This window comes from Cibotium barometz, chromosome 10 (assembly GCF_041138505.1).
Source record: "Cibotium barometz isolate CiBa-2024 chromosome 10, ASM4113850v1, whole genome shotgun sequence".
Classification (NCBI taxonomy): domain Eukaryota; kingdom Viridiplantae; phylum Streptophyta; class Polypodiopsida; order Cyatheales; family Cibotiaceae; genus Cibotium; species Cibotium barometz.
In genome coordinates, this window is record NC_141055.1 from 23,416,364 (window position 1) to 23,442,603 (window position 26,240).

At 48.4% G+C, this 26,240-nt stretch overlaps 1 protein-coding gene across 1 annotated transcript in view; it reads left to right on the top strand.

Annotated features, from left to right (window-relative positions):
• LOC147634679 (zinc finger (CCCH-type) family protein / D111/G-patch domain-containing protein) overlaps nucleotides 1–26,240 on the top strand; it is a 58,658-nt gene that overhangs the window by 23,399 nt on the left and 9,019 nt on the right. The window contains exon 2 of the mRNA XM_086803819.1: nucleotides 969–1,277. Within this exon, the coding sequence (XP_086659945.1) occupies nucleotides 969–1,277 (309 nt within the window). The remainder of the gene's footprint in view (nucleotides 1–968; nucleotides 1,278–26,240) is intronic.

Consider the following 26,240-nt stretch of genomic DNA (forward strand, 5'->3'; position numbering starts at 1 on the left):
CTTTTTGTTCCCTTTCGGTGCAAAAGAAAGATGGTTCCTTTCATATGTGCATGGATTATAGAGCACTTAACAAGATAGTTATCACGAATCGATTCTCAATTCCGAGAATTGATGATATCTCAGATAAGCTTGCTGGTTCGAGTTATCAATTTTAAGAGTGGCTATTAGTAGGTGTGGGGACCACAACTTTTCAAATATTCTTTGTAGAAAAACCTTTGCACCTGCTCTTTGTGCTGTGCTCGATACCCGATCAGCCGTACCTGTTGCACGTGCAAATCCTGGTATTCAGCTACCTGTACGCTGATTGGAGGGTTGTACTTGCTCCTTGTACTTGCACATGTGGCCAACCCATCGGGATGGGATGCCGCAGAGTTTGTACATGTTATGGGCTGCCTCCTCCTTAGTTGAGCCCGCTTATTCCCCTTGAACTTCGGTTCAAGAATGTCTTTGAGGTCCGATGAAGTTTTGGGAAGCAAGAGTTGAAGAATCAAAAGCTTGAATATCAAAGCTTTGGAGAATTGAAGATTCGGCATCAACAAAATTGTTTGAATGTTCTATGTGGGCAAACTGGTGATTTCTTGTACAAGGAATACTCCTTTTGGTAACAAAATACTTAAAAAGGGAGGGAAGAGGAAGGGGGGGGGGGTGGTTTGGCTGATCTTCAGATGCCAGTATGGTGTGGATGGTCTTGGATTATCTTGAGGCACATTCTGGTGCCAAGTTAAATGGTATTGGATATTCTAAATTTCGGATTAAAACTTGTGATGTTGTGTTCAATTAAGTGATTAAATAAGTTAATGGTTAAGATCCAGTCTCCCACTCATATAAATGCACATGTTTCGATTTCCTTGTTTAACCAATCTTTGTGTGCCATTGTTTAATAACATTCTGCCAGGCTTTTTGACGGGCGGATCTTCTTTGATGAAGAGTACATGCATGGCTCTAAATTTGTTGTTGCGTTTATGAAGGTACATGGGGAGCTTTGTGCAGCATTAAGGAGTGCAGAAGAAAGCCTTTTGCAGTTGAAGCGCAGCCGTCTTCTACGTGAAATTGATGTTGTGTTGGATGGAAGAGCTAGTGAAAGCAAAAGCGCCCAAGAAGATTCCAAGGCTTTGTCGAGTGAAGCTTCTTTAGGGGGCAATTCTCCGTTTGTGGTTGGTTCCAAGTGCCGGTTTCAGCATTCAGACGGTCGTTGGTACAATGGGCAAATCATTGAATTTGACAGTGAAGGGCTTGCAAGAGTGTCGTTTCTTACTCCAACAATAGAGAAGATGCAGGTACTAGCTTCACTTATCTTATATTCATATTCGTAGTCAATGATGAAAAGTGTATAGTATTTGCCACACTTTAAAAGCATAATAGATCCAATGAACCTTCCTATTGTAAGGATATGTATGCTTCCTGATCTCATCTCTAGCCTCTTGTCATCTCAATGTGTTGGTTGGAGTGCATATTCTTACCAGTGTCTAGTGTGACACCTTCAGCGAGCTCACCTTGAATCTAGTTAACAAGAGTCCCTTTCGACAATCTATGCAATCATTGTCTGAGAACCTCTGAGACCCTATGTTTACATGCCATGGTCGGCATATCTAAAAGACCTGTGAAAGTCTTCCAAGGCCAACTGTCAATGCTTGGCCTATCCCCCATGTAGACCGCTGCTGCCCATAATTGGTAGATATTGGGAATATTTTTGATTTTCAAGAATGCCGCCATTCCACACAATGGCCTGCCTGTCGAACTCCTCTGGGTTGGCGAAACAATTTCCTTCTCAAATCACATGAACACTTTGGCCGTTGCATTGACGGTGGTGGAATTGGCATCCTAATTTGGTTGTACGGGATTACCTTTCTTATGGCCAATCGACTAATGGCATACGTCATTACAATTGGTGGTGACTAGATACCTAGTTCTAGATAAAGCTTTACACATGCAGTCAAGTCTCTACTTACTGTAGCTCTCATTTTTTGGAAGAATAAATCTCCAAAGAAACTTTGGCTTGAGTTTCTGCTGTGCTTTGTAGTTTAGGCTAAAGGTAGTTTTTGAACAACCTCCTCAATTGTACTTTGCAAGATCTATAGAAAGACCAGTAAAGGCAACACACCAGGCTGTGGCCAAAACATGGGTTGACTCCTCCCACTCTAGTAAAGGCCTAGGCAACTTTCTTTAAACTCGAAAAAGCAAGATTGGTGTATATTGCTGTAAAGGGATGATATCTACTTCCATTTCCAATCCAAACATCTAGCAATTATGCCTTGCAAGATCCAAGTGGTCATGTCCTTGTGAAAGAGCCTGTGAATCTAAACTCAAAAACCTATAAAATTGCCACAATATGTTTGTGATCTTACTAGCAAGTAGAAAATATCAGATGCAATCTTCGACCTACCTAAGTTTTTTTTCTTAAATAAAGAACCCCAAAAACCTGCACAAGTTTTGCCGAAAGGTTTTCGTCAATCAGAAGTATGATCGGCAAACTCAAGATCCAAAAGCTCATGTGCCTTTCCAATAAGGAGGCAGAGGCAAGTAAACCTTGCATCTACTGATATGAGAAAGTTACTTTATTACCTGTCCACAAGGACATACACAAAGGTGAGTGGACATAACTGATGATTTGAGTGCAATAGTTGGCTTTTTGTCTTATAAGAGTGTTAAGCACACTGAATATTATACAAAGGAGATTTTTATGATCCAACCATTTGAGAACCCATTTATGTCTAAGTTTTCTCCTAGAATCTCTGGTTTACTTGATCATACTCAAAGTCAAGTAATACAATGTGAAAAAGTTTTGTTGCTTTCCTTTATCTATCGCTTTGCTAAATGATGGATCCATCATCAAGGTTAATTGTATATCATTGCCATGCAAAGCATCTGGAGCAAGGTTGCAAGTTTGAGATCAAGGGTCATGGCTAAAATTTTGCGTAGTGTCCTTCGAAAGTGATTGTTCTCCATTATGTTCATTTCTGTAGCCCGTTATTACATTCATGTTAAAAAAAGATGCTTGTTTAAAGTTTGTCTCCAGGAATATTTATTTGATTTGTTGTACTATTAACACAGAAATGACAGTCTTCCAAAAGTAGATTCAGGTTTTTAAATGTTTATGGTGGCTGTGTGCTCTTCCTATGACGTATGATTGTGATCATGATTTTGGCCTTACACAATGCCGAGACAATGCTGCTGGTCTCAGCAGCATGTTCGGCTTGCCTCTTACTAGTGGCCATGGCCTAATCTCATGATCTAGGGGGATAAAAGCCATTGCTTACTGTACAACAGTACCAATGCACAAGTTCGGCTTTTGATGTGCAAGGGTCTTGTACTCTCACTTTATGCAGAAGCATGTTTGCATATAATCAGATATTGTTATGAGCCTCCACGGAAGATGCTTGGGATGCTTGCACTATTTGGCATATGAACAGGGGTGTAGCTTAGTAACTAGGTGTTAAAAAATAAAATAAAATCTGATGCATAGGGTGTGAATTGGGCACTGTTGGTGGATGTCCTTTTGGCCACCCTGTTGGCTGCCCAGCTGCTGTGCCTTACCGGCACCAGCTGATTCAGCCTGTTGGCCACCTTCCTGGAGGTCACGTAGCTGCCATGACTCTCCTCTGCTGGCAGGTGACCCTTCTACTTGCTGCCTTGCAAAATATGCCCTGCTTACATCATTGCGTTGATGTTTGCTTGCTGCACATCAATGCCTTGTCCAAGCCGACCTGCAGTGGGTGGGGACTAGCAGAGTGCCGGTCGAAGTATGACCTAGGTTTGAAAGGGGTTGGCTGCAGATTTGTGATGGAATGATGTGTGGAGCTTGTCACATGCACATATGTGGACAAACTTTACCATCTAAGTTGGCTATGAATTAGGAGCCTTTTATGGCATTGACCAGCTATTTTATGGATTTTTGATGTGCTGCTGTCCAGGGACCTGGCCAACAGCAGGCGAGTAGGTGCAGGGGTAGTTTCATGAGCCTATGAATAGCAATGGTTATTTCAGTCATTAGTTGTCTGGATCCCATATAGGTGGGACAGGTCATCGGCATTAGTAGATACCTTTTGGAGGCCATATTCTATGTACATCTTGATACATATATACAGAAAACACTGTTTCAATGTCTCTGTCTTTTCTCTCTGTTCATCTTTGTGTTTTAGCATACTTCTTAAGATAGGCAGTTCTTTTGTATGTTACATTGGTATCAGAGCCTGGTGCAAGTCCTAGAGGTGCTGAATTGGTGCATATTTGGAAAACACAGAGTACAAAGGTGACTGTTTTTTGGCCCAGATAGGAAAACGCAGCCAAGTGGTTCTTCAACATCGAGGTATTCTAGACTCTAGTGGTGCCAGACTTTGGGCAACGATGGGTATAGAGCCCCCAAGTGAGTATCATGGGTTCGCCCAGATGCTCAGCCCGGCAGCCATGGGAGGAACAAGGGGTTGCAGGATTCCAAGAAGGGATCTAGATCTCAGCCCAAGAGAGGGACAAGGTTTCAGCCCAAGGAGAACAGGTGCACATTTCTCAACGTAGAACAGAATATTAGAGATTTGAGCAATCCAAGGTTGCAGCGTAAGGTTTTCAAGACAACACGAGTGCCTCAAGTTTTGGAAGCAGGATGCCAAAGATGGAGTCCGCAGGGAGTAAAGGGATGATGTCAGCCATCCAAGATCAGTTGGATTCCCGCCATCAAGCTTCAGCAGGAGGGGATGCCACATGGAGAGATGTGGATCTAAGTTGGCTATTAAATAGGAGTCTTTTTAGGGCATTGACCAGCTATTTTATGGATTTTTGATGTTGTGCTGTCCAGGGACCTGGCTGATAGCAATCGGGTAGGTGTGTAGGGGTAGTTTCATGAGCCTATAAATAGCAATGGTCATTTCAGTCGTTAGTTATGTGATCCCTCGCCTACTGTTGCAATAGCAAAGCGTGCACACACACAGTGATAGTCTCGGGAGAGAGAGTGAGAGGCACACAACTCAATATAGATTGAATGATAGGGAAATGTGCCAAAGTACAAAAGATAAAGTACACCTCATCTTTATCGGATGTGGTCGTGCTTTCTTTGTAAATATCATTTGGATTCAGTCTTGGGCTTAGGTTTAATTTTTAAAAGCCATGTGAAGCTTTGGAGTTGGGAGAAAGATTTGGGTTTTTTTTTAATAGCTTTTCAAGAAAGTTAAAATTTGGACTTAAAGCTATTTAAGGCTTGGCTCCTATTTGTGGAAGGAGAACCATTATTGTAAAAGGGGGAAGATTATTATAGTGTGGATGGATGATTGGAAGCTTAAGAAAAAGCTTTCTTTTTTCTCTCCTGTTCTGCGTGTTCACTCAAGAGAGAGAAATGAAATGTTATATTAACGTCTTCAAAAGGCCATAATGACCTATGAGACCAAAAGTTACATCATGGTGGATCTGATACAATGTCTGGATAAAAAAACCCAGAAAATGAAAAATAAAGATGATACTACTGGCACCTAGAAAATGAAACTGGAACTGGAAGGTACACTATGGAGGTACCTCCATCTCATAATATGTGCCGCATCGGACACTGGCGGATCTCCTCAATATCCTCTATGGTCAGCACCCTGACTGGGTGTCCCGCATGCCTCGCAAGAATAATCCGAATCTGCCGCTGCAACCTCCGTCTATGCTGGGATGCCCTCCTCTGTAGTCGTGGGCGTCTGGACCACCCAAGCTCAATCGCACGATCAATCAGTGTACCCCTGGTGTGGGCGATATCCATGTCCTGCTGCTGCTGTGGTCCATCTGGCGCAGTGATGGCTGGACTAAAGAAGTCTGTAATGTGCCTCTGAGGCTGGCTCTCTGTGCGCCTAAGCAGGCTATCTCTATGTCTCCGCAGCTCAAGCAAGAACAATCCCAAACACCTCTGGTCCTGGTACCCCATGACTCTGGAAAGTGGTCCAAAACCCTCTCTGAATAAACAGTGGAAACGACCACGTATCTCATAGTATGCAGTACAATGGCATATATAATGCAGCTCTGTCTCTGGCTCCCCATGGCATACTCGGCATATCCTGGCCTCAGCTAGTATACCTCTATATCGGCCAATCTCAATCTCAAGCTGGTGTGAGGATGTGCGAATCTGACCAATAGCACATCGTACTGCATGAGACAAGTGTACATCCATGTAACTGGGTCTGATCACAAAACCATCTGCTGTGAGCTGAAGAAAATGCTCTCTGTAGAAAGCCATCTTCGTGCCCAGCTCCTCAGTCGGCTGTATCCATGTCCTCCTAATGTCCAGCTGAACTAAATCCTGACGGATGAGTCTGGTAATCTCTGTCCGTGTAAGAGTGAGAGAGGGTGCCTCCAGAGAATACTGGAAGGGAGGCAATCTGTCCATGCTAAAACCATGTGCCTGGAACCAAGATGTCATCTGTCCATACCAACAAGCCGTGTCTCCCTGTAAAGCTAACTGTCGGGAGGACTCCAGGGCGAGGTGTGCATATCTGTCTCGGGGGAGATCCCACAAGCCATGTATGTAGGAGACTGATCTCGTAAGAGCCTCAATCACCAGAGGGGCAGCTGCCAGCTCTGCTCGAATAATCTCATGAGGTACCACGGCCTTGGCTCTAATAAGCCTAGCAATCATAGATACCAAAGGCCTCTCCATACCTCTCCACCCGCCTGCGCTGTGATGGCCCACTGAAGGTCCCCATATCTGCACTCCATAAAGCATAGCTGATGTCACTAGAGTGTCAAAAAGCCAGAGTTTCGTTCGAGGTTCCTGAAACTGAACCTACGAACACATCCTCTCCAAACCACCCAGGGCTGCATGTGCTCTAGTCAATCTAGTCTCTGCTGCTCTCCTCATCGAAAACACTGGCCCACTGAATACTACCCCAAGATATGTATATGCATCTGTATACTCCACAATCTCCTGCCCATATGTAAATGTGGAAGCTGATCGCCTAACCCACTGTGGCGTGGTGTTAAACACCATAACCTTGGTTTTGCCAAGGTTGACAGACAATCCACTATCATGTGCAAACTCATGTAAAGCATTCAGATGACGCTGCATACCCTCAGGGGAGTCAGAGATCAACACAATATCATCAGCATATAACAATAGTGGGATCCATGTACCTGCTAGCTGGGCTCCTCTGTCCCCCAATCTCTCAATGTAGTCAGAAGCCTCATCCACATACATACCAAACAGTGAAGGAGATAACGGGCAACCTTGCTTCACTCCTATAGTGGAGTGAACCAAAGTAGAGACCCCCTCTGGGGTGCGTACCTGTCCTGCAACTGATCTGTATAAAGCCATAATTCCCCATATGAGCTCTGTGGGTACCCCCATCTCCTGTAATCGCCTCATCAATCTGGCTCTGGGCACTGTATCAAATGCTTTGCGGAAGTCCACAAAGCTACAATAAATCCGTCGCCCATGCGACCTGCCCTCCTCAATAATGGCCCGCAAAGTCAAGATGTGGTCAAGAGTAGAGAAACCTCTCCTGAACCCTGCCTGTCCCTCTGCTCGAATGCCAACTCTCTCTGCCCATCTACTCAACTGCTGCTCAAGAATGGATGCATACAATCGTGCTAGTGTGTGACCAATCATAATAGTGCGATAATTCCCTGGCTGCATAGGGTCCCCTGACTTGAAGATAGGCACGATGGTGGACCTACTCCAAGTCTCGGGTAAGCCTTCGCACATAGCACGATTGAACATCACTGCTAGAAGCTCTGCCAGCATGTCTCTCGCATGAATAAAGTGCTCAGCGACCAATCCATCGTGATCATATGCTCTCCCAGTCTTCATCCTATCAATGGCCTTCCTTACCATCTCTGCGGTAAAGAAAGTACATGTCTGTGGGCATGGTGCTGGCGGGTCAGGAAAAGGTGTCTGTCCAGGAACTGTATATAGAGATGCTGCATAACTACCCCAGACCTATGTAGAAGTGATGGCCAAAGCAGGGGAGGACTCATGAAACAGACGCCAAGCCTCCCTCGAGTCCTGGCTCAAGAACAGCTGGTATAATTCTTGCTCTAGCTGAGCAAGGCCGGCCCGCTTCTTCCTTCGCACAAGACGTCGGAAGGCAATACGTGACTGTCGGTGAGTAGTGACTCCCAAAGCAACCTCCCGCTGCAGTCGGGCTCTGGTCTCTCTGCACTCCTCATCATACCAGCTGTTCTGGGGCATACATCTAGAACGCTGTCTCTGTCCAGGCTGAGTATGTGGATATGCCTCTCTCGCTGCATCATGTAAAGTCTCTGTCAGTATATGGGTCAACTCCTCCAAAGGTCTCCCTGGCTCCTCTGTGTACAGACGTCTATAAATCCCATCTGTGTAGACAGCATCAGTCTCTGAAGTAAAAGTATATCGAGTGTGATCTGCCCCTCGTGTCCTCTGAGCTGTGGTAAAGTGAAAAGAGATAGTCAATGTCAACAATGCATGATCCACTACTACCCCAATGGGCCGAGATCCAACTGTGAAGTCCTCAATGCATGAAACAAAGCTGGGCATAGCCATAACATAATCCACTGTGCTAGCACCATGTCTATGTGGAAAGCAAGTAAATCCAGCTGCTGACGGAAACCTCTGCAAGCCATTAAGTATGGCCAACCCATGTGCAGTCCCCATATCTACCAAATATCTCCCATACTCTGTGCACTCCACATCCTGTGAGCGTCTGTCTAATCCCATATCCAGAGTGTCCAGCTCTCTCAGCATCTCCTCCGAGGTATCATAAAAGGCTGTCTGGCGGTTGCCCGTCCGGGCATTAAAGTCCCCGAACAGGATGATGTCTCCATCCCTAGAGAACTCCCATATGTCATCATCTAGCACAGAGAAAGGAGACTGCCCTCTAGGTGCTGCATATGTCGATGTACTAGGAGCAAAATAGCATATGGCAATATACAGGAATCTGCCTGTGTCGGCCCTCAGTCTCACCCACATATATCTGGCCTGATCATCTCTCCGAACGATGTGTAGAAGCGGTTGCAGCTCCTCCCTGAAAAGAACTGCCACCCCTCCTGATCCTCTACTACTGTGTACCGATCTCTACCCTACTCTGCAAGCTGTCTCCCATCTGTATCCTGTCACCTGTGGCATCATCTGACCAGGAGCCTGGTGAGTCTCCGAGTAGAAGACTATATCTCTATCTCTAAAGCTGTCCTCAAAGGCACCTACATCAAGTCTGAGGGATCCATTGCAGTTCCAGGCTGCCAGCTTTAATTTGGTCCCATAGGTCTCGCACCGTCATGTAGAGCGTCGCTCCACAATGACCACCCTCCCTTCTCTATAAAATGCTATCTTTCCCTTTTCTCTTGCCGCTCTAATCTCTGGCATAACTTCCTTCATATGTGCAAGCTGTGAAAGAGTAAGATCATCACCAAGAAAAATGCCTGTATTCTTTAAAGTGGGTCGTCTCTTCAAGAACTCCTTCTTCGCCTTCAAGAGAGAGAGAGAGAGAGTGTGTTTTGGTTGCTGCGCATAACACAAGAAGGCACACAACAACCATCGCCATCCTCATCATCGTTGTCTAAGATTGTCATCCAAGCAGGCACATTACTGCAAGCAAGGCTAAGAAGGGCAGGAAGCGCGGGTTTTCACCGTGGCTAGAGGCTTTGCAAGCATGTGTTACATGTGGGCTTGCTTGGCTAGTGGAGGCGGCTTAAAGGCCTTTCTTGGCTGACACGGGTTCGAAGCCTACCTTGTGCGCTGCAGCGCCTTGCGCTTTTGTGTGGTGTGGAGTGGCTTGTGGATCTTGGGCCCATGGGCGGCTATGTGGTGGTCTTCTTGGGTTCTTAAGTGGACCTTAGGCTGCGGTGTTGGTGCATAAGCCCCGTGTTCATTTTGGCTAGGCCCGGTCGTTAGTGCGCAAGTACAGGGCCATTTTATGTTTTTCTTTTATTTTCAAGAGATCCAGAAATTCAAAGTTTGTCATCAAAGCCCGGAAAACCAGAGATTACATTACACGGGATTTTTTGTTTTGAGGAAAAGGTTTTATGGAGATTTATGGATGTAGAGTATATGCTTGCCAAGTGTTTTGTTTGCTCATCGAACACATGCATGAGGGCATATCGTTGATGGTTTTGGGGATCACTGCCAACTGGATCTCAAAGCACTATTGAAGTTTGTGTGAGTACTAGCCGGGGCAATGCCCTCTTGATGCTTTCAATGAACACAAATTGACGCAATTCACCCAGATCCTCAGACGCATTGAGGGATTCCTTTATTATGCATACAAAATCTTTGGTAGTGTACATAGGTGTGGTACGGAGGAAACCCCCCGCTCGCTGAAGCTCCCACCTCCCCCTGCTCTGCGCGCCATCGCTCCCCCCCCCTCCTCGCGGCCTTTCTTCCTTCCGCCCCCCGCTTGCTCCCCTCTGCTCGCCGCTTTGCCCCCCCCCCCCCTTCCTCGCTGCTGCGCCGCCCCCCCCTCCTTCCTCGCTGCTGCGCCTCCCCCCCCCTCTTCGCCAGTTCGCCCCCCCTCCCCTCTTCGCCATTTCGCCCTCCCTCCCCGCTGCCGCCTGTTCGCCCTCCCTCCCCGCTGCCGCCAGTTCGCCCCCCCCGCCTCTTCGCCTCTTCACGCCCGCCTCCCATCAGCAGCGCCCCGCCCCCCTCCTTCTCGCGTTGTCGCCGCCCCCCCCCTCTGGGCCTCTCCTCCGTTTCCCCCCCCCCCCCCCCCCCCCTCCCTCCTCTGTCGTGCTGCTTCTCACCCCTTGGGGGTTTTTGTTTTTTTTTTCCTCATCGTCATCCGTCCTTCCGCCTCTTGGTGTGCAGCCCGCTTCTTGCAGGTTTTCCGCTTTCGCCTCGCCTTCGCTTGAGCTTCAGACTCTGATGGAGACTCCTCCCGCCTCGCCTCAGAGGGACTCTTCCGCAGCCCCCTCGCCCGCCCCCGAGGTCATCCCCATCAGGCTTTCTCTTTCGCCGGAAGAGGAAGCGAGCCTCACCGCAGAGGTGGAACGCCTTCAGGCTCACTCCACCATCTGCCGTATAGTCGGCACTCGCCCCAGCAGAGGGGAGATCAGGGATCTACTTCAGGCTCACCTTCTTGCAGATGTGGGCAAGATCCTGGATGTACAGCTCTTGGGCCGGGGACATTATCAGATCGAGTTCGAGGCCGCCCAGAGCGTTGCCAAGGTCCTTGCCATGAGTCCTCTGGATATCAGGGGTGCTCGGGCTTTCTTCAGGCCTTGGCAGCATGGATTTGACCCAGCTGCGGCGGAGCAGGGAGAGCGCCTCTTCCATATTACAGTTTGTTTCCCTGGTCTCCGTCGGGAGTATCTTCCGCTCCTCTCCAGGCTCGGAGCATTGGTGGGCTCGGTTCTTGAGACGGGCCCCTCAGCAGCTTCAGTGGTGGCCAGAGCAGCTGGGCTACCTTCGGTCAGAGTGTTGGTATCTGACATCTCCTCCCTTCCTAAGGTCATTCAGCTACCAAGGATAGGGGGGGGGGGGGTGGATAGATCAGAGAGTGGAGTTCTCGGGGCTCCCGAACCAGTGCTTCATTTGCAGGCAGGTCGGTCATTTGGCCAAGGCCTGCCCTCGCAGGAGACCTCGACCCTCACCACAGCAGCAGGCCACGGATGGCCCGTCCACAGATTCGGCTCGGCAGGCTGCCTCAGGGACACCTGCTCAGGCCACAGAGACCTCGGAGTGGCAGCCTGGACAGGGGCGCCGTCGAGGGAGACAGCCACAGCAGCGCGCCCAGATACCGCTGCAGCAGCAGCCACAGTCTCAGCCTCACTGGGTTCCCGTGAGGAACAGATTTGCTCCCCTTCAGGAGGAGACCCCTGCAGCGACCGAGGACCAGGAGATGCCAGCTCCCCCTCCTTCACCTCCCCCACACCCACCCCCTCCCACCGCCTCGTGTCCACCATCGCCTCCTCCCCCTCCGCCCGCCTCGCCTTCCCGGGAGGTCCCGGCAGTTCCCTGGCGCTCACCTGCAGTCCGGAGGGCGCTGAGCACTGACCTCGCTCGAGCATCACAGAGGAGACCTATGCCGATTAGGGCCTCACGGATTTCATCTATCCGCAGTCGGCTGAGTCGCCTCGGCATTCGACAGCGCTCGGAGGCGTTTGATTATACCTTTACACGGCTTTTTGGAGCAGAGGGCCCCCATGAGCCAGCACCCATCCGAGTGCATGTAGTGATACCTCCGGCCCGCGGGGAGGAGGCACTAGACTCAGCGGTGGCCTTCTCGTTCCCTCTATGTGGACCTTGTGACCGGGAGTGGACTCTAGAGCTCGCTCTCAGCACGTTGAAGACTCAGGCAGTTGAGTTTTCTCATCACATGAGCGATTTGGAGGTTACAGATGTGATAGGCCGACTTTGGGAGTTGGCTCATTTTTTCTTGGATCCCGGGAGTGTGGATACATCCGGGATTCGGCATTTGGTCGTGCGCATAGTTGCAGATTTGGCACGCGACCCAGGATATGTGAGTATCCACGAGGTTACTATGTCAGAGCAGGAGGCAGTCGCCATGGGTCACAGCCACTGGCGCCTGATCCGGGATTCTTGCAGTACACCGGGTGGGCAGACTCGCAGCCGTTCGGATGGGGACTACTCTCCATCCAAGCCGCTTGCGAAGGCTCGCCGCACGGCTGAGACAGCATCCACCTCAGTAGGACATCCATGAGGATCATCTCATGGAATGTACAGGGCCTTGGCGGAGCACACTTTATACGCTATCGAGGCTGCTTGAGGCAGGAGCTACAGAGATGCCTGGTTGGTGGCAGCATTGACATTCTGATGATGCAGGAGCACCACTTGGGTGAGAGCAGGATCCGGAGATATGGTTCGGTGATGCCTGGTAGATGGGACACTTTCTGGTCTGCAGGGTTTGGTCCTTTGGGTGGACAGGGAGGAGTATGCATGGTTATTGCAGATGCATGGCGGCAGGCCATTGTGGATCGAGGGATCATTGTGCCTGGTAGAGCACAGTATGTCATTCTGCGGATGCATGATGAGCTCTTGGGTGTGCTCAACATCTATGCGCCCAATCATGCTAGTGCCAGAGCAGAGTTCTGGACTCAGGTTACAGATGCATTGCCAGAGGCCGCACATTGGTGTGTTGGGGGAGACTTCAACATGCTTGAGGACCCGGCAGATAGGGTGGGAGGCAGTCATGTTACAGTGCACGGCACGGACCTTGCAGCTTGGGACCGGTTTTGCATGTCACTGAGGATCACTGATGCATGGCAGCATGGGGCTTTCTCCCGGTCTCAGGACAGTCTAAGTTTCTCTCGGTCGGATCGCCGGCAGGGAGGGACTAATCTATCTCGGATTGATCGCTTTTATGTGGGCGATTGGTTGGGGGAGCGAGGGGGCTCCGTCGGCATTCTTGCTGGCACCTCATTTTCAGATCATGCGCCAGTTATATTGACTTTGGAGGAGGGGACACGGGAGCCCAGCTTGCAGTTGAGGATCCCAGAGCGGGTACTTGCAGACCCCAGTCTCGCTGAGGACATTGAGAGGATCTGGCATGATAGTCAGTGCTCTGACCAGGATGCAGCGGGCCAGTGTGCCCAGGGACTCATTGATCTTAGCTCTTTTCTGCACGCTGCAGCTTTGACACGACTGGGAGAGATTCGCGAGCGGGAGCAACGGCTGAGACGCAGCCTTGCTTCGCTACAGCGCCTTCAGGAGCAGCAGCCAGCATGTGAGTGGGTGGCGTCCCAGCTGAGCCAGGCCCGCCAGGAGGTTAGAGAGGCAGAGGAGCGGAGACATGAGTTTTACTATCGTCGTCAGGCCTCTCAGTGGACGCAGCTTGGTGATAGAGTGACTGGGGAGTTTTTTGAGATCACTGGACCCCGTCATGCGCGAGCAGGGGTTCGCCAGCTTGGTAGACCGGATGGATCGATAGCTACTGAGCTCGGGGAGATCAGAGCCATTGCCACTGCTTTTTATAGTGACTTGCTGGGCCCATGTGCAGAGGAGGGTCACAGACCATATGCGCACAGTTCTAGGTGCGCCTCTGTCAGAGACTGAGCTTGCCGAGGCCTTGAGGGTCCTGCCGCGACATAGTTGCCCAGGGGAGGACGGACTGACGCCGGCCTTTTTTATGCGCTATTGGGACCTTTTGGGGCCAGGCCTCCGCAGGGGCTTTCAGCATGTTTTGGACACTGGGGTGATGCCGCAGAGCTTTTCAGAGGGCTTGATCTATCTTATCCCCAAGGGAGAGGGAGTATCAGATGATATTCGGCATTGGAGGCCTATTACGATCCTCAATACTGTCTATAAGGTCTTGGCAAAGGCCTTGAGTTTGAGGATCCAGCCCTTCCTGGGGGAGTTGATTCATGCTACTCAGACAGGATTTGTCAAGGAGCGCAGTATCCTTGACAACATCTTTACTTTCTGGGAGGCGACGGCCCGAGCTAGGTTTCTTGGCGAGGACTTGGTCGTGATGCTTCTCGATTTTGAGAAGGCATACGATAGAGTTGATTGGGGATTCTTAGAGGGCACTATGCTACGCCTGGGCTTTGAGCCAGGATGGATCAGAGGGGTGGCAGCTTTGTATTCCACAGCTCGCAGCCAGGTGCTGATTGCAGGAGGTCGGGGGCCGAGTTTTGAGCTGACCAGATCAGTCCGTCAGGGGTGTCCTCTCGCCCCTTTCCTTTTTCTCTTCTTTGCGGAGGCTATGAGTATGTATTTGTCGGCAGAAGAGGTTGGTTTGAGAGGACTTCAGCTCCCAGTCCGGGGGGAGGATTTGCTTGATGCTGAGTTTGCAGACGACACGGGCTTATTTTTGCATGGCCAAGAGGCCAATCTTATTCGGGCAGAGCAGTCGCTCCAGGTTTTTAGTGCAGCTTCGGGAGCATTGATCAATTGGCGCAAGACAGTGGCCTTTTGGATCAGTAGTGCTCCCACTCCGGCATGGAGTCCGGACCCCGGTTTTAGATGGATTCCTCCCGGCACAGCAGTGCGGTATTTGGGATGCCAGATTGGCCTCGATTTGTCACCTGAGCAGCAGATTGCCCCGCTTCTTCTGAGCATTCGGAAGAAGCTATTGTATTGGAGTACAGCTCGACTATCCTTGGCTGGGAGGGTGGTGGTGGCAAATCAGGTGCTGTTAGCGACTATGTGGTACATTACGTCTTGCTGGATTTTCTCGAGCTCTTGCATCAGCCAGGTACAGAGGCTGATCAGGAACTTTCTGTGGTCTGGGCGGGACGGTCAGCCAGCTCGGGCAAAGGTTGCATGGGCAGTTATTACACTTGCGCTGGCTCAGGGCGGTTTGGGCATTATAGATCCAGTCGATCAGAGTAGAGCCTTATTGGGGAAGCTTATTGTTCGGGGGTTGCTTCCAGGCGCTGAGCCTTGGAAAGAGCTCCTCTTGCAGCGACTGCAGGCCCGGGCGCCTCCTGCAGGGGGTACTTGGGCACCAAAGATTCGCTGGATCTTCATAGAGATGAGGAGGACAGGCCTCAGTAGAGGATGGGAGGACAGATTTGCTTTGAGTATCCTGAGAGCTTGGGAGCTGCTGAGACCGGGGCTCTCTCAGCGGCCTCCTTCTTGTGTTGAGGAGCGGGCCAGGCAGCCGCTCATCTGGAGCCCAGCGGTTCGTACAGAGCAGGGTCATATGCTGGGTTCTCGGCCTCGTCTAGCCTGGGGACCTTTAGCGGCAGGCCCAGCTCGTAGTTTTGGAGACTGGCAGGCTTTCTGCAGTCTACCAGAGGAGACCCAGGTGGAGAGGCTGAGTCACTTCAGAGGGGGGTTGATTATGAGGGATGATATTCAGGAGGCACTTTCAGAGGAGTGGTTCACACCTCTCGAGCCAGTGGCCCCACGGTGGATGGGAGCCTTTACACAGTTGGAGATCCTGATTGCTGTCAGAGCTAGCACTGAGGATGGCAGATGCCTCTACTATGAGATTCAGGATGAGGGCAGACTCCAGAGAGTGGAGGTGGAGTCGCCTTTGGTTGCAGAGTGCACCTTTCAGAGGATTCGGGTAGTGGCTGCCGCTTCTCGGAAGTGGCATATTGACCCCGACCCTGCTGACGTGCTCCCGGATTGGCGCATATGGGCATATGCCGCGCGCCCCTTGGCCCGGCTACAGTGGGACCCCGGAGAGTACGAGTGGCATGATCCTTATGCATCCCTTGAGGCCACAGAGATCATATTTTTCCAGTATACTGTTCGGCTGGGACGGCATATTTTGACAGCGAGGAGGACGGTTTCTCCAGCGGGCAGCGGGGCATTGGCGATTGCAGGGACTATCACAGGAGTTCCTGGAGGATTTCTGGGCTCGGCTCTGGGCTAGTCGACAGGCCCGCAGGATCTCGGCTTTTCAGTGGCTGGTCGCCCACAGGGGCTCAGCAGTTGGCACTTGGCTTGTTTACAGCGGTCTTCCGGCGGCCTGCGTCCGATGCGGCCACCCTATGGAGACACAGAGACACTGCCTTTGGGACTGCCCTCAGGCACAGCAGATTTGGCTGCGGATGCTGCGTATTCTGGCCCCCCTCTCTCCAGAGGGTATGTTTACGTGGGGCGCCGGTGCTTGGTCGACTTCGTCAGGGCCTGCTATGGGCTATGAGATGGAGCAGGGCAGTCAGGCCATCAGATTTATTAGGGGCCAGCCTCGCCTGGTTCCGGCACCGGATTTCTCGTCCGCCAGCTGGACACAGGAGAGGGATTTACGATGGGAGCTCCTCAGCAGCCTCACCATCTGGTTCACCTGGAGGGCCCGGTGCTTTACGGCCTTTGAGGGGAGATTAGAGCCACCAGCAGAGACTGTTCGGGGGATTTGGCAGGAGTTGATCCACACCCTGCGAGGACAGTACGACCGCATCCGGGGAGACTCGGATGAGGCGATCTTACGGCGCCAGGCCTTTCATACCACTTGGCGCTGCAGCCCGTTCTACACCCTACACACGGGATCCCCCCGTTGGCACTACAGGCCACCTGTTTGGCTCTTTCCCCCCCCCCATTGTATGATTTAGCCGCTCAGTCCTTTAGACTGATGCTTGTATTTTGCAGCACCTAGGGAGAGTCTCCCGGGCTGCCATGATGTATTCACTGCTCTTCTCTCTGTTGGAGCAGGAGAGATCTCTTTTGTAGCCCTACGGGCGTTTTTTACATAACTAATGAAAGGATCTTTTCTCGGGGAAAAAAAAAAAAAGGGTGTGCTACGGAGGTTTGTTGGTGCTGAAGAGTCACAAGGGGTGATTAGGTAAGACAGACATCAGTGTGTGTAGGAAAATGTGACATATTTTTCCAAGTTTTGGTGTTGTTTATATCTTCTGTTTGAAATATTTGGTTCGGGACACTTGTGTGGTCAAGATGTTCACGTGGAGAGTCAGTACTCGCACGTAAATGCATGAATATACTGATTGTGTGCTTGGACATGTGAACAGTCTAGACTCTAAGCGAAGGCATAATATGGTTTATCAAGGCATTTGCTCGGCAACACCTTGGAAAGGGCTTGTCTTGTGAAGGGGTCACATGGTTTAAGGTCTAATGAGGCATGTAATTGTTTATATTTAAAGTGGCCAATCACATCTTAATATACACGTGAAAGCATGACAGTTCTCAGGAGGTCGACTAATCGAGAAGCCAGGGAGTACTGAGAGCCTTTGACACAGAGAAGAGCAGGACCGTATCTTTTCTGCACAGCTGTCTGGTAGGCGTGGGAAGCTCGAGAAGGGTTTTCTGCAGTTGACAGGTGGTTCTCGAGCTTCTCTGCAGCTGACAGGTGGCAAAGGATTAGCACAGCCACTTCGTGAAGAGCTGGTCGTCGTGATGCAGTTAGAAGGGAAGAGGCTTATGAAACATGGAGCCAACACCATGGTTAGATTCCATTGTGTGTAAATAGTAAGGGATTTTTTGCTACAGGATGACCATTATTGCTATTATTTGTGAGAGACCTGCTAGGGGTGTTACACACTTGATATAAAGAGAAGCGTAGAACAGTGTGAAAGCTTGTAGAGGGGCTCGGGCTGCAACACAGAGTAGAGAGATGTGAGTGCGATCATCAACACTGGACAGAGAGCATCACTTCTGCAGGGAGAGAACAGTGATCATATAATCAGTGTGACGTAAAAAAAAAGGCTTTGGTGTTGGGGTGAAACACAATGCATTTGAGGAGCTTCAGATAGAAAGCCATTAAGGAGAAGCTACATCGACAGGCTTAAACATACTAGAGAGAAAAGCATGGCTGAGTGAAGGATTCTGGAGAGAACGCTACCAACAAGAAGCTGGTCTTTGCCATGCATTAGAGAATGGTGAGGAGAATTTCAGAAGCCCACATGCTTGTGTTAGGATGCCATCACGAAATGCTTCAAACTGTTTGTTTGCATCATCAAAAGAGTGTTAGTGGTTTGTGTGTTTTACCTTTTATGGTAGATAGGGTATATTTCGAATCCCATAAGATATATATAGAGGTGTTGAAGAGATTGTTTAGATGTGTATATATGAGGTGTTGTTGTTGGGTATATTTAGTGTTTGCGGGTTCAAAGGAGTAGTGAAATGTGATATCCATGTGTGCTGTGTCCACGTAATCTTTTCACAAGGATTTTACCCTATACTAAATCCACATATGTGTTTTACTCTCCTACACACCACAACTCTTAGATAAGCCAATCGGCAAGGTTCAATGCCCCTTTAATAAATGGTTGTTGCGATGCTCTTCATGTGGAGAGAAATGAAATGAAATGATATATTAACGTCTCTAGGAGGCCATAGTGGCCTATGAGACCAAAACTGAGAGTACATTTGAAGTTGGTGTCTCATCAAAGAGAACAACTAAATGAGACTAAAAAGTACAATAAACTGATTGTCCTACAGTTATAAGAATAGAACTGTAAGACTGCGAGATGATAATGATTGAGTAGAAAATACTGGAAAATATTGAAAAATGTATATCAGGGAGATCCATGTATGCTGATCAGTTGAAGTGTTGCCCTCTCCTTAGATCAAGTATCTTCGCCATGGGGCTGTCTAGAATGGAGAGGTCGTAGAAGCGAGGTAGGCGCCTCCGATGCCGAGCAATAATGGCTCTGATCTAGCGATGGTGAGGATGCGGTGGTTGGGATCCTGGTGGGCGTGGCCGATGAGCACGACATAAGATAACTGCTCTATCAGTGGTGACTCCTTGGGAGCGTGGTCGGTGCCCTGATGGCCCAATGGAGGAGGTATCAGGAGGTGTGTGGGCTGGGTTGCTGGTGCTGGTGCCGAAGAAATCTATCAAGGTCCTCGGTCTAGGTACATCATGGCTCGGCCTCCTGTCTGCCATCAACTCAATTATTAATAGATGTTAAAGAGACCATCTATTGCATTGACCCTTATTGAATGCACACTTATCCACACCATGTAAGAGTGGATTCACACTCATATAGCGTACACACTCATAGGGAGTGTTCACACACACACACACACACACACACATTTTTTAAGTAATTCTTATATTACCAGTGGGAAACCTCATTGCGAGGTGAAAACCCACAAAACCCACAAACAAAACATCATTATACAATTGAGGTCCCTATATAGGGCCCATGGAATTGATTGCCTTGAAGCAGTCAAAGAAGGCCATGTATTGCTGATCGTCTATTTGGTGCAAGTTTCGGCAGTCATGTAGAGATTGTCTCAACAAGCATCGGAAGTAGATGTATTGATCTAGAGGAATATGTGCAAAATGCATCTGATTTCTATTTTTCCATATTGTCCACAATGCCCAAGAAGTAGTCCATGCAAAGAATACCCCAAAGTTTGCATATCGTTGTGGAATCCGAGCAAAAGCCAAAATGTCTTCACAAAATGAGCTCCTGGGAATCACGTAGGAAGACGCATTGAGAGACTGTCCAGGAGAGCACAAGAGAAATCACAATATCATAGCAAATGAGGCACCGTCTCATCGCATAGCATGCAATGGTGACATCTTGCCGCAACGATGTGCCTCTTTTCCAAAAACACACCAACAGGCAGAACTCCCACAATGCGTCTCCAAAAGAACAATCTTTCTTTTAGTGGCAAACCATTTTTCCATATGCTCCTTAAACAACCACCCCACCATCTATCTGTTTTATGCATTATCGAAAGCGCATTAGCATGATCTGCAATCCAAGGAGGAGCAAGCATTTTGATATAGACCCTTTTAGCTGTTAGTTCATGTAACCTTGTAGCATGAGGTGGAGCAACCCACCAGTCCTTCAAACGCTCCTCATGATTTAGTGGAGGCATTGGCTGAAAAGGCTACAAGAGGTTGCGTATGAGATGCCATGGAGGCTTGTAGTGCATGCCCAACCCATACCTTTGGGAAGGAGATAACATAGCCTTCATCATTGACCACATCTGCCACGAAACGTACATTCTTTTGTGAGAGGAAGAAAGCTTTCCGTGGTTCAAGAAGGCCTAACAAAGCATGAAACAGCCTACTCCAATGTATGCTTTCCAGGCGCATGGTGTTTCCAACCTCCGGTGATCTCCCATGCCATTCCAATTTCTCTGTTAGCAATTTATAGGCCATGATTAACCTAGAGCTGAAGGGGCAGTTGGTATTTTCCCTGTAAAGTGCCCAGAAACCACCTCTCAGTAGTCAAGGTTCCATGCACCAAATGTGGTGGACTTCAAAGTGGTGCACATGGCTGCGAGCATCTGTGCCCAAGACTGTTTTTGAGCTGCAAAATCAGCAAGCGAAGTGGCTTTCCTGGCAATGACATGAGTATGAATGTCAAGAATGTTGACGCCCCCATGATTTCTTGGCGTACACCAAATGTCTGATCAACTGATTGGAGGGAACAAGAGCCCTTGGCCATAAGACATTGTGCCAAGCTTGTGGTTTGAGAGAGATAAGTGGGATTTTCGGAAATTAATTCGGAGACCGGTAGCTGTACCAAACAGATCCAAGGCATCCATGAGAACATGGAGATCACGAGGATCATCTCGTGGCATGAAGAAGGAATCATCTGCAAAAGCCTGTGCCACAAAATACACACACACACACACACACACACACACACACACACACACACACACGGCTCCGAATCCCAACAAACTCCCCTTCAAGCGAAGGTGGAGATGATTGAGAAACCTTCAATAGTCATAGTGATTTGGACTCTAGACTGCACCATGTGCTCAACGGAGACACAATGGCACCAACACGTGGACTCTCATGTCAGGCTTGATATAAGAGCTTGACCACTAAATGACGGCTTACATGAGCTTACCAAGACAAACCCCCCTTGTTCTAAGCAAGGGTATGAAGGGAATTGTTGAGTTTTATGCTGTGTATGCACCCAGAGGAGTGCTAGTGATCATCAGTAGGTTACTGGGGCACTTTTTACTTCAGTTAGTGGAGGTTTTTTCCCCCAGTTTAGTTCAGTTTCACTTATATGCAGTTTATAAGTGTTTTGGTCCACCCGGCACATTTATGGCCGGACATGTGAACACTTATCCTTTAGGGGTCACTATCATGTGGCTTGTACTTGATTTTTTCTATCATTGAGATATACAGCAGTCGTGTTCACTCCCTCTCCTTGGTTTTCCACGCCTGATTGCTTTCTGTAAACCCTAACCCTAACCCTGTTTGTCTTCAATTGGTATCAGAGCCATTGAAGCTCTGCTCAGCACTACCCGTACACTTGTTGCTGCATCTGCCCGTACATCATACGTACACTGCCTGCGCCGACTTCTGCAGAGCATTGAAGCTCTGTGTTGCTGCTGCCCGTACAACAGTACCAGCCCGTACAGTCAAGCGAAGCCACCACCTGTGCGCCGTCAGATAACAGTCAAGCGAAGCCACCACCTGTGCGCCGTCAGATAACCTCCCGTAATCGGTCGCCTTCAGTCGGGTACTATAGTACGCCGCCTACAACTACTACACGTGGCCTTCACATCGCCTTCAGCCCGTGTACCTGTGCGCCACCTGTAAGACGCCGCCTGCAGCCCCATACAGCGCCGACTGTCACCTGCGCAGCCATACGCCTTCAGCGCCGACTGTACCTGCACAGTAAAGTGGTCGCCTTCAGACGGGTACTGCATCAGTCAAGCGCCGCCTGCGACTTGCTTCTGTACATTCAGCGCTATTTGTCACCTGCACAGAGAAACGTGCACTGTGTACTTTCAGTGCAGCATTCAGTGCTGCGTATTTGGGGACTGTACCTGCAGAGATAACACAACCTACACAGTCATTCGGTGGTAAGCATTAAAATTCAATTTTTGGGCATTTTTATTTTCTCTGTGAAAATATACAGGCACAACAGGCAGATTTTCTAGCAAGAAAATATACAGTTTTTTTGCACAGTTTGGGTGCAGCAAATTTGGGCATTTTTGGGGCATTTTGGCATTGTGTACGCCATTTGTTGCTCTACTCAGTCATTGGTGCATTGAGCTGCACATTCAGAGGATTGAGAGTGCAGGCAGATTTGGGTGAACTGTATTCAGTGGAGTACAGTTGTTATCAGGGTTTTTTGCTATTGGGTTTTTTGGTAAACAGGTACAACATTGTGCGTAAAGCATAATGGCAAATCAACAGCAAAGTGATGTATTCACATATTTGTCTAAGGAAGACAAATTGGATGGCACGAACTACTCCTTGTGGAGTTTTATGCTGAAAAATGTGCTTGTGGCGATATGTCTAGCCACTTAAACAAGCTGCAGGATTTGAGAGAGCAACTCATCAATGTGGATGAGATTATTCCTGAGACACAGCTTGTGTCCACCATCTTGCACTCTTTGCCAAGATCCTACTTGGCTTTCCATACCTCTTTGAACCTCAGCATGAGGAATGCTGTTGAACCCCTCAAGTATCAGGAACTTGTTGCTCTCTTACTACAAGAGGAGCAAATGAGGAAGAATATGAATATGAACACAAATGCTGAACAAGCATTTACTACAGGTCAAAAGGGGAAAGGAAAATCTCAGCCAAAGAGTGCAAATCAAAATTCAGGTGATGGTGGTTCTTCACAGGATACCAAGAAAGGTGATGGACAGCCCAAGAAGAAGGGCAAATGTCATTACTGTAAGAAGCCAGGTCACTACATCACGGAATGTAGGAAGAGGATTGCCAAAGAGAAGGCAAAGGAAGCTGGGATGTCTGTTAATGATGCTCTTAAAGCTCCTCCAGAGACTGCTTCTTTTGTTGAGGACAGGGATTACTGTTTTTTTACATGCAGCTATGATGCCTCTTGGTCTTCACAGGCACTCAGCTTGACAGAGCATGCATGTACTTGGTATTTTGATAGTGGTGCCTCAAAGCATATCACATCTCGCAGGGATTTGTTTAGTCATGTTGGCCCTGCCCCTGTTGGCAAAACTGTTCAGTGTGCCAACAATGCTTCATATCCAGTGTGTGGCATTGGGGAGATTCAGCTTACAGCCATTGATGGCTCCATTCTCCGCCTTACAGATGCCTTATATGTACCAGGGATAAAGAAGAATTTGTTGTCCATTTCTTCTTTAGCACATTGTGGAATGCAAGTCCACTTTGATGATGATAAATGCATGGTCAGAGACAAAGCAAATGCCTTGACCTTGATGCTTACTGGTACATTATGTCATGGACTTTATGAGTTGGATGCATTTCAGCCAGTGGATCAGTCTGCTTATCATGCATTCACTCTTACTCCAGCTATGGTTGATGCGGAGTTATGGCATGCTCGCATGGGGCATGTAAATTTTGGTAGTCTTATGCTTATGCAGCGACATAATATGTTTACAGATCTACCTCTCATGGAGAAGCCTCCAGATCACATTTGTGAAGGATGTATTTTGGGAAAAATGCACAGGTTTTCCTTCCCACGTGATCAGGCTCTAAGAGCAACTGCAAAGTTGCAACTTATACACAGTGATCTTTGTGGTCCCATGCAGACGAAGTCATTAGGTGGTTGCTTTTATTTTGCAACATTTATTGATGACTTCTCTCGTATATGCTGGGTCTATCCTTTGACACAGAAATCACAGGTATATGATGCATTTTTGGCCTTTGTAGCACTTGCTGAGACAGAGTCAGGATGCAAGGTGAAGACTCTCCGTTCTGACCGAGGGGGGGAATATATGTCACATGTGCTGAATTCCTTTCTTGGGAGTAGAGGTATAAAACATCAGTATACTACTCCTTACACTCCACAGCAGAATGGGGTTGCAGAAAGGAAAAATCGGTCACTCATGGAGATGGCCAGATGTATGCTAAAGGCAAAAAGACTACCACATATCTTTTGGGTGGAAGCAGTAATGTGTGCTTGTCATATTTTGAATCGATGTCCCACAAAGGCATTGGTTTCTATTACTCCTTTTGAGGCTTGGCATGGCCGCAAGCCTTCTGTATCGCATTTTCGTATCTTTGGGTGCCTTGCATATGCACACATACCCAAAGAGTTGAGGAGGAAGCTTGATGATAAAGCCACAAAATGCATTTTTGTTGGGTATAGCCGTGAGAGCAAGGGCTACAGGTTATATGACCCACTATCCAGGAAGATATTCATCAGTCGGGATGTGATTTTTGATGAAAAATCAGAATTATCCATGGCTGGTTATGAGGCAAATCAGGCTGAAAATGATGTGTTTGAAGGTCTACTACCCATGGAGTTTCATTCCACAGTTGGTGATCCAACTCATGAGGGTACTGGACAGCCAGCAAATGATGTAGGTGGTGCAGAAATTCAGCAGCCAAATGAGCCAGAAGCTGAACCAAATATGGGACAGCAGGCACCACAGGCCAGACATATACCTAGATGGTATTTGAGGACATTACAGGACAGCCATTTAGAGGGTCCTCTTGCTGGTCGTACTCGTAGGGAGACAAGGACCAATGAGCATGCACACATCATGGATTTGAATCTGGTTATGGCAGCCAGTTTACAGGATGATGATGAGCCTGATTCATTTGTGGATGCACGAGATAATGTGCATTGGAACAAAGCCATGCAGGATGAGATTGATTCTATTAAAAAGAATCAAACATGGGATTTGGTTGATCTGCCCAAAGGCAAGAAAGCCATTGGTACTAAATGGGTCTATAAGTTGAAAAGACATGCAGATGGATCCATTGACAGGTACAAAGCCCGTCTAGTTGCAAAGGGCTATGCACAGAAAAAGGGCATTGATTATGAGGAGACATTTGCTCCTACATCCCGTATGTCGACACTTAGGTGTGTCATTGCATTGGCCGCACATCGTGGTTGGGTTGTTCACCAGTTGGACATAAAGACTGCATTCCTACATGGGGACCTCGAGGAGGAAGTTTATGTATTTCAGCCCATGGGATTTGCAGAACATGGTCATGAGGAGAAAGTATGCAGGCTGAAAAAGGCCTTGTATGGTTTGAAACAAGCTCCACGAGCTTGGTATGCAAAAATAGATGCTTTTCTACTCACTCAGGGATTTGTGAACAGTCCATCAGAGACCACTTTGTATGTGAAGAAAGAAGAGACAGATCTGCTGGTCATCAGTCTTTATGTGGATGATCTCTTGCTCATGGGATCAAATGATGACAAAATTGCAGCTTTTAAGGAGATACTGCAACAAACATTTGACATGTCTGACTTGGGCCTTGTACATTACTATTTGGGCATACAGTTTGTGCAGGATAACAGAGGCATTGGGTTGTTGCAATCACGTTATGTTGCTAAACTTCTGGAGAAGTTTAAATTTCAGGATTGCAAGCCTATTAGTACTCCTATGGAGCCTGGGATGAAACTGTCACTACAAGATGACAGTGTTTCGTTTGATGCCACTACATATGCTCAGGCTGTTGGATGCCTCATTTACTTGTGTAATACAAGGCCAGACATTCAGTATGCAGTCTCTCAGTTGAGCAGATTCATGCACAGCCCACGGTTGTCACATTGGCAAGCTGTGAAGCGTGTATTCTGTTATTTGCAGGGTACCTTGTCTCTTGGGTTGCTTTATCCTGAGGGGGGTGACATGCAGTTACACGCTTACAGTGATTCAGATTGGGCTGGTGATTTTGATACCAGACATTCCACTAGTGGGAATTGTTTCTTCCTTGGCGCTTCATGCATTTCTTGGCTAAGCAAGAAACAGACCACAGTGGCCACTTCGTCTTGTGAGGCAGAGTACAGAGCAGCCTACACTACTACTGTTGAGTGTGTTTGGCTGCGTCGTCTTATGACTGATATGGATATTTCAGTGGAGGAGCCTACACCTATCTATACTGATAGTCAGAGTGCCATTGCTGTGGCCAGGAATCCTGTGTTTCATGCTCGCACGAAACACATTGAGATTCACTATCATTTTGTTCGGGAGAGACTCCAGGCAGGAGATATCAGTCTGATCTACTGTTCTACAGATCAGAATGTGGCAGACATCTTCACCAAGGCATTACCACGTCCGA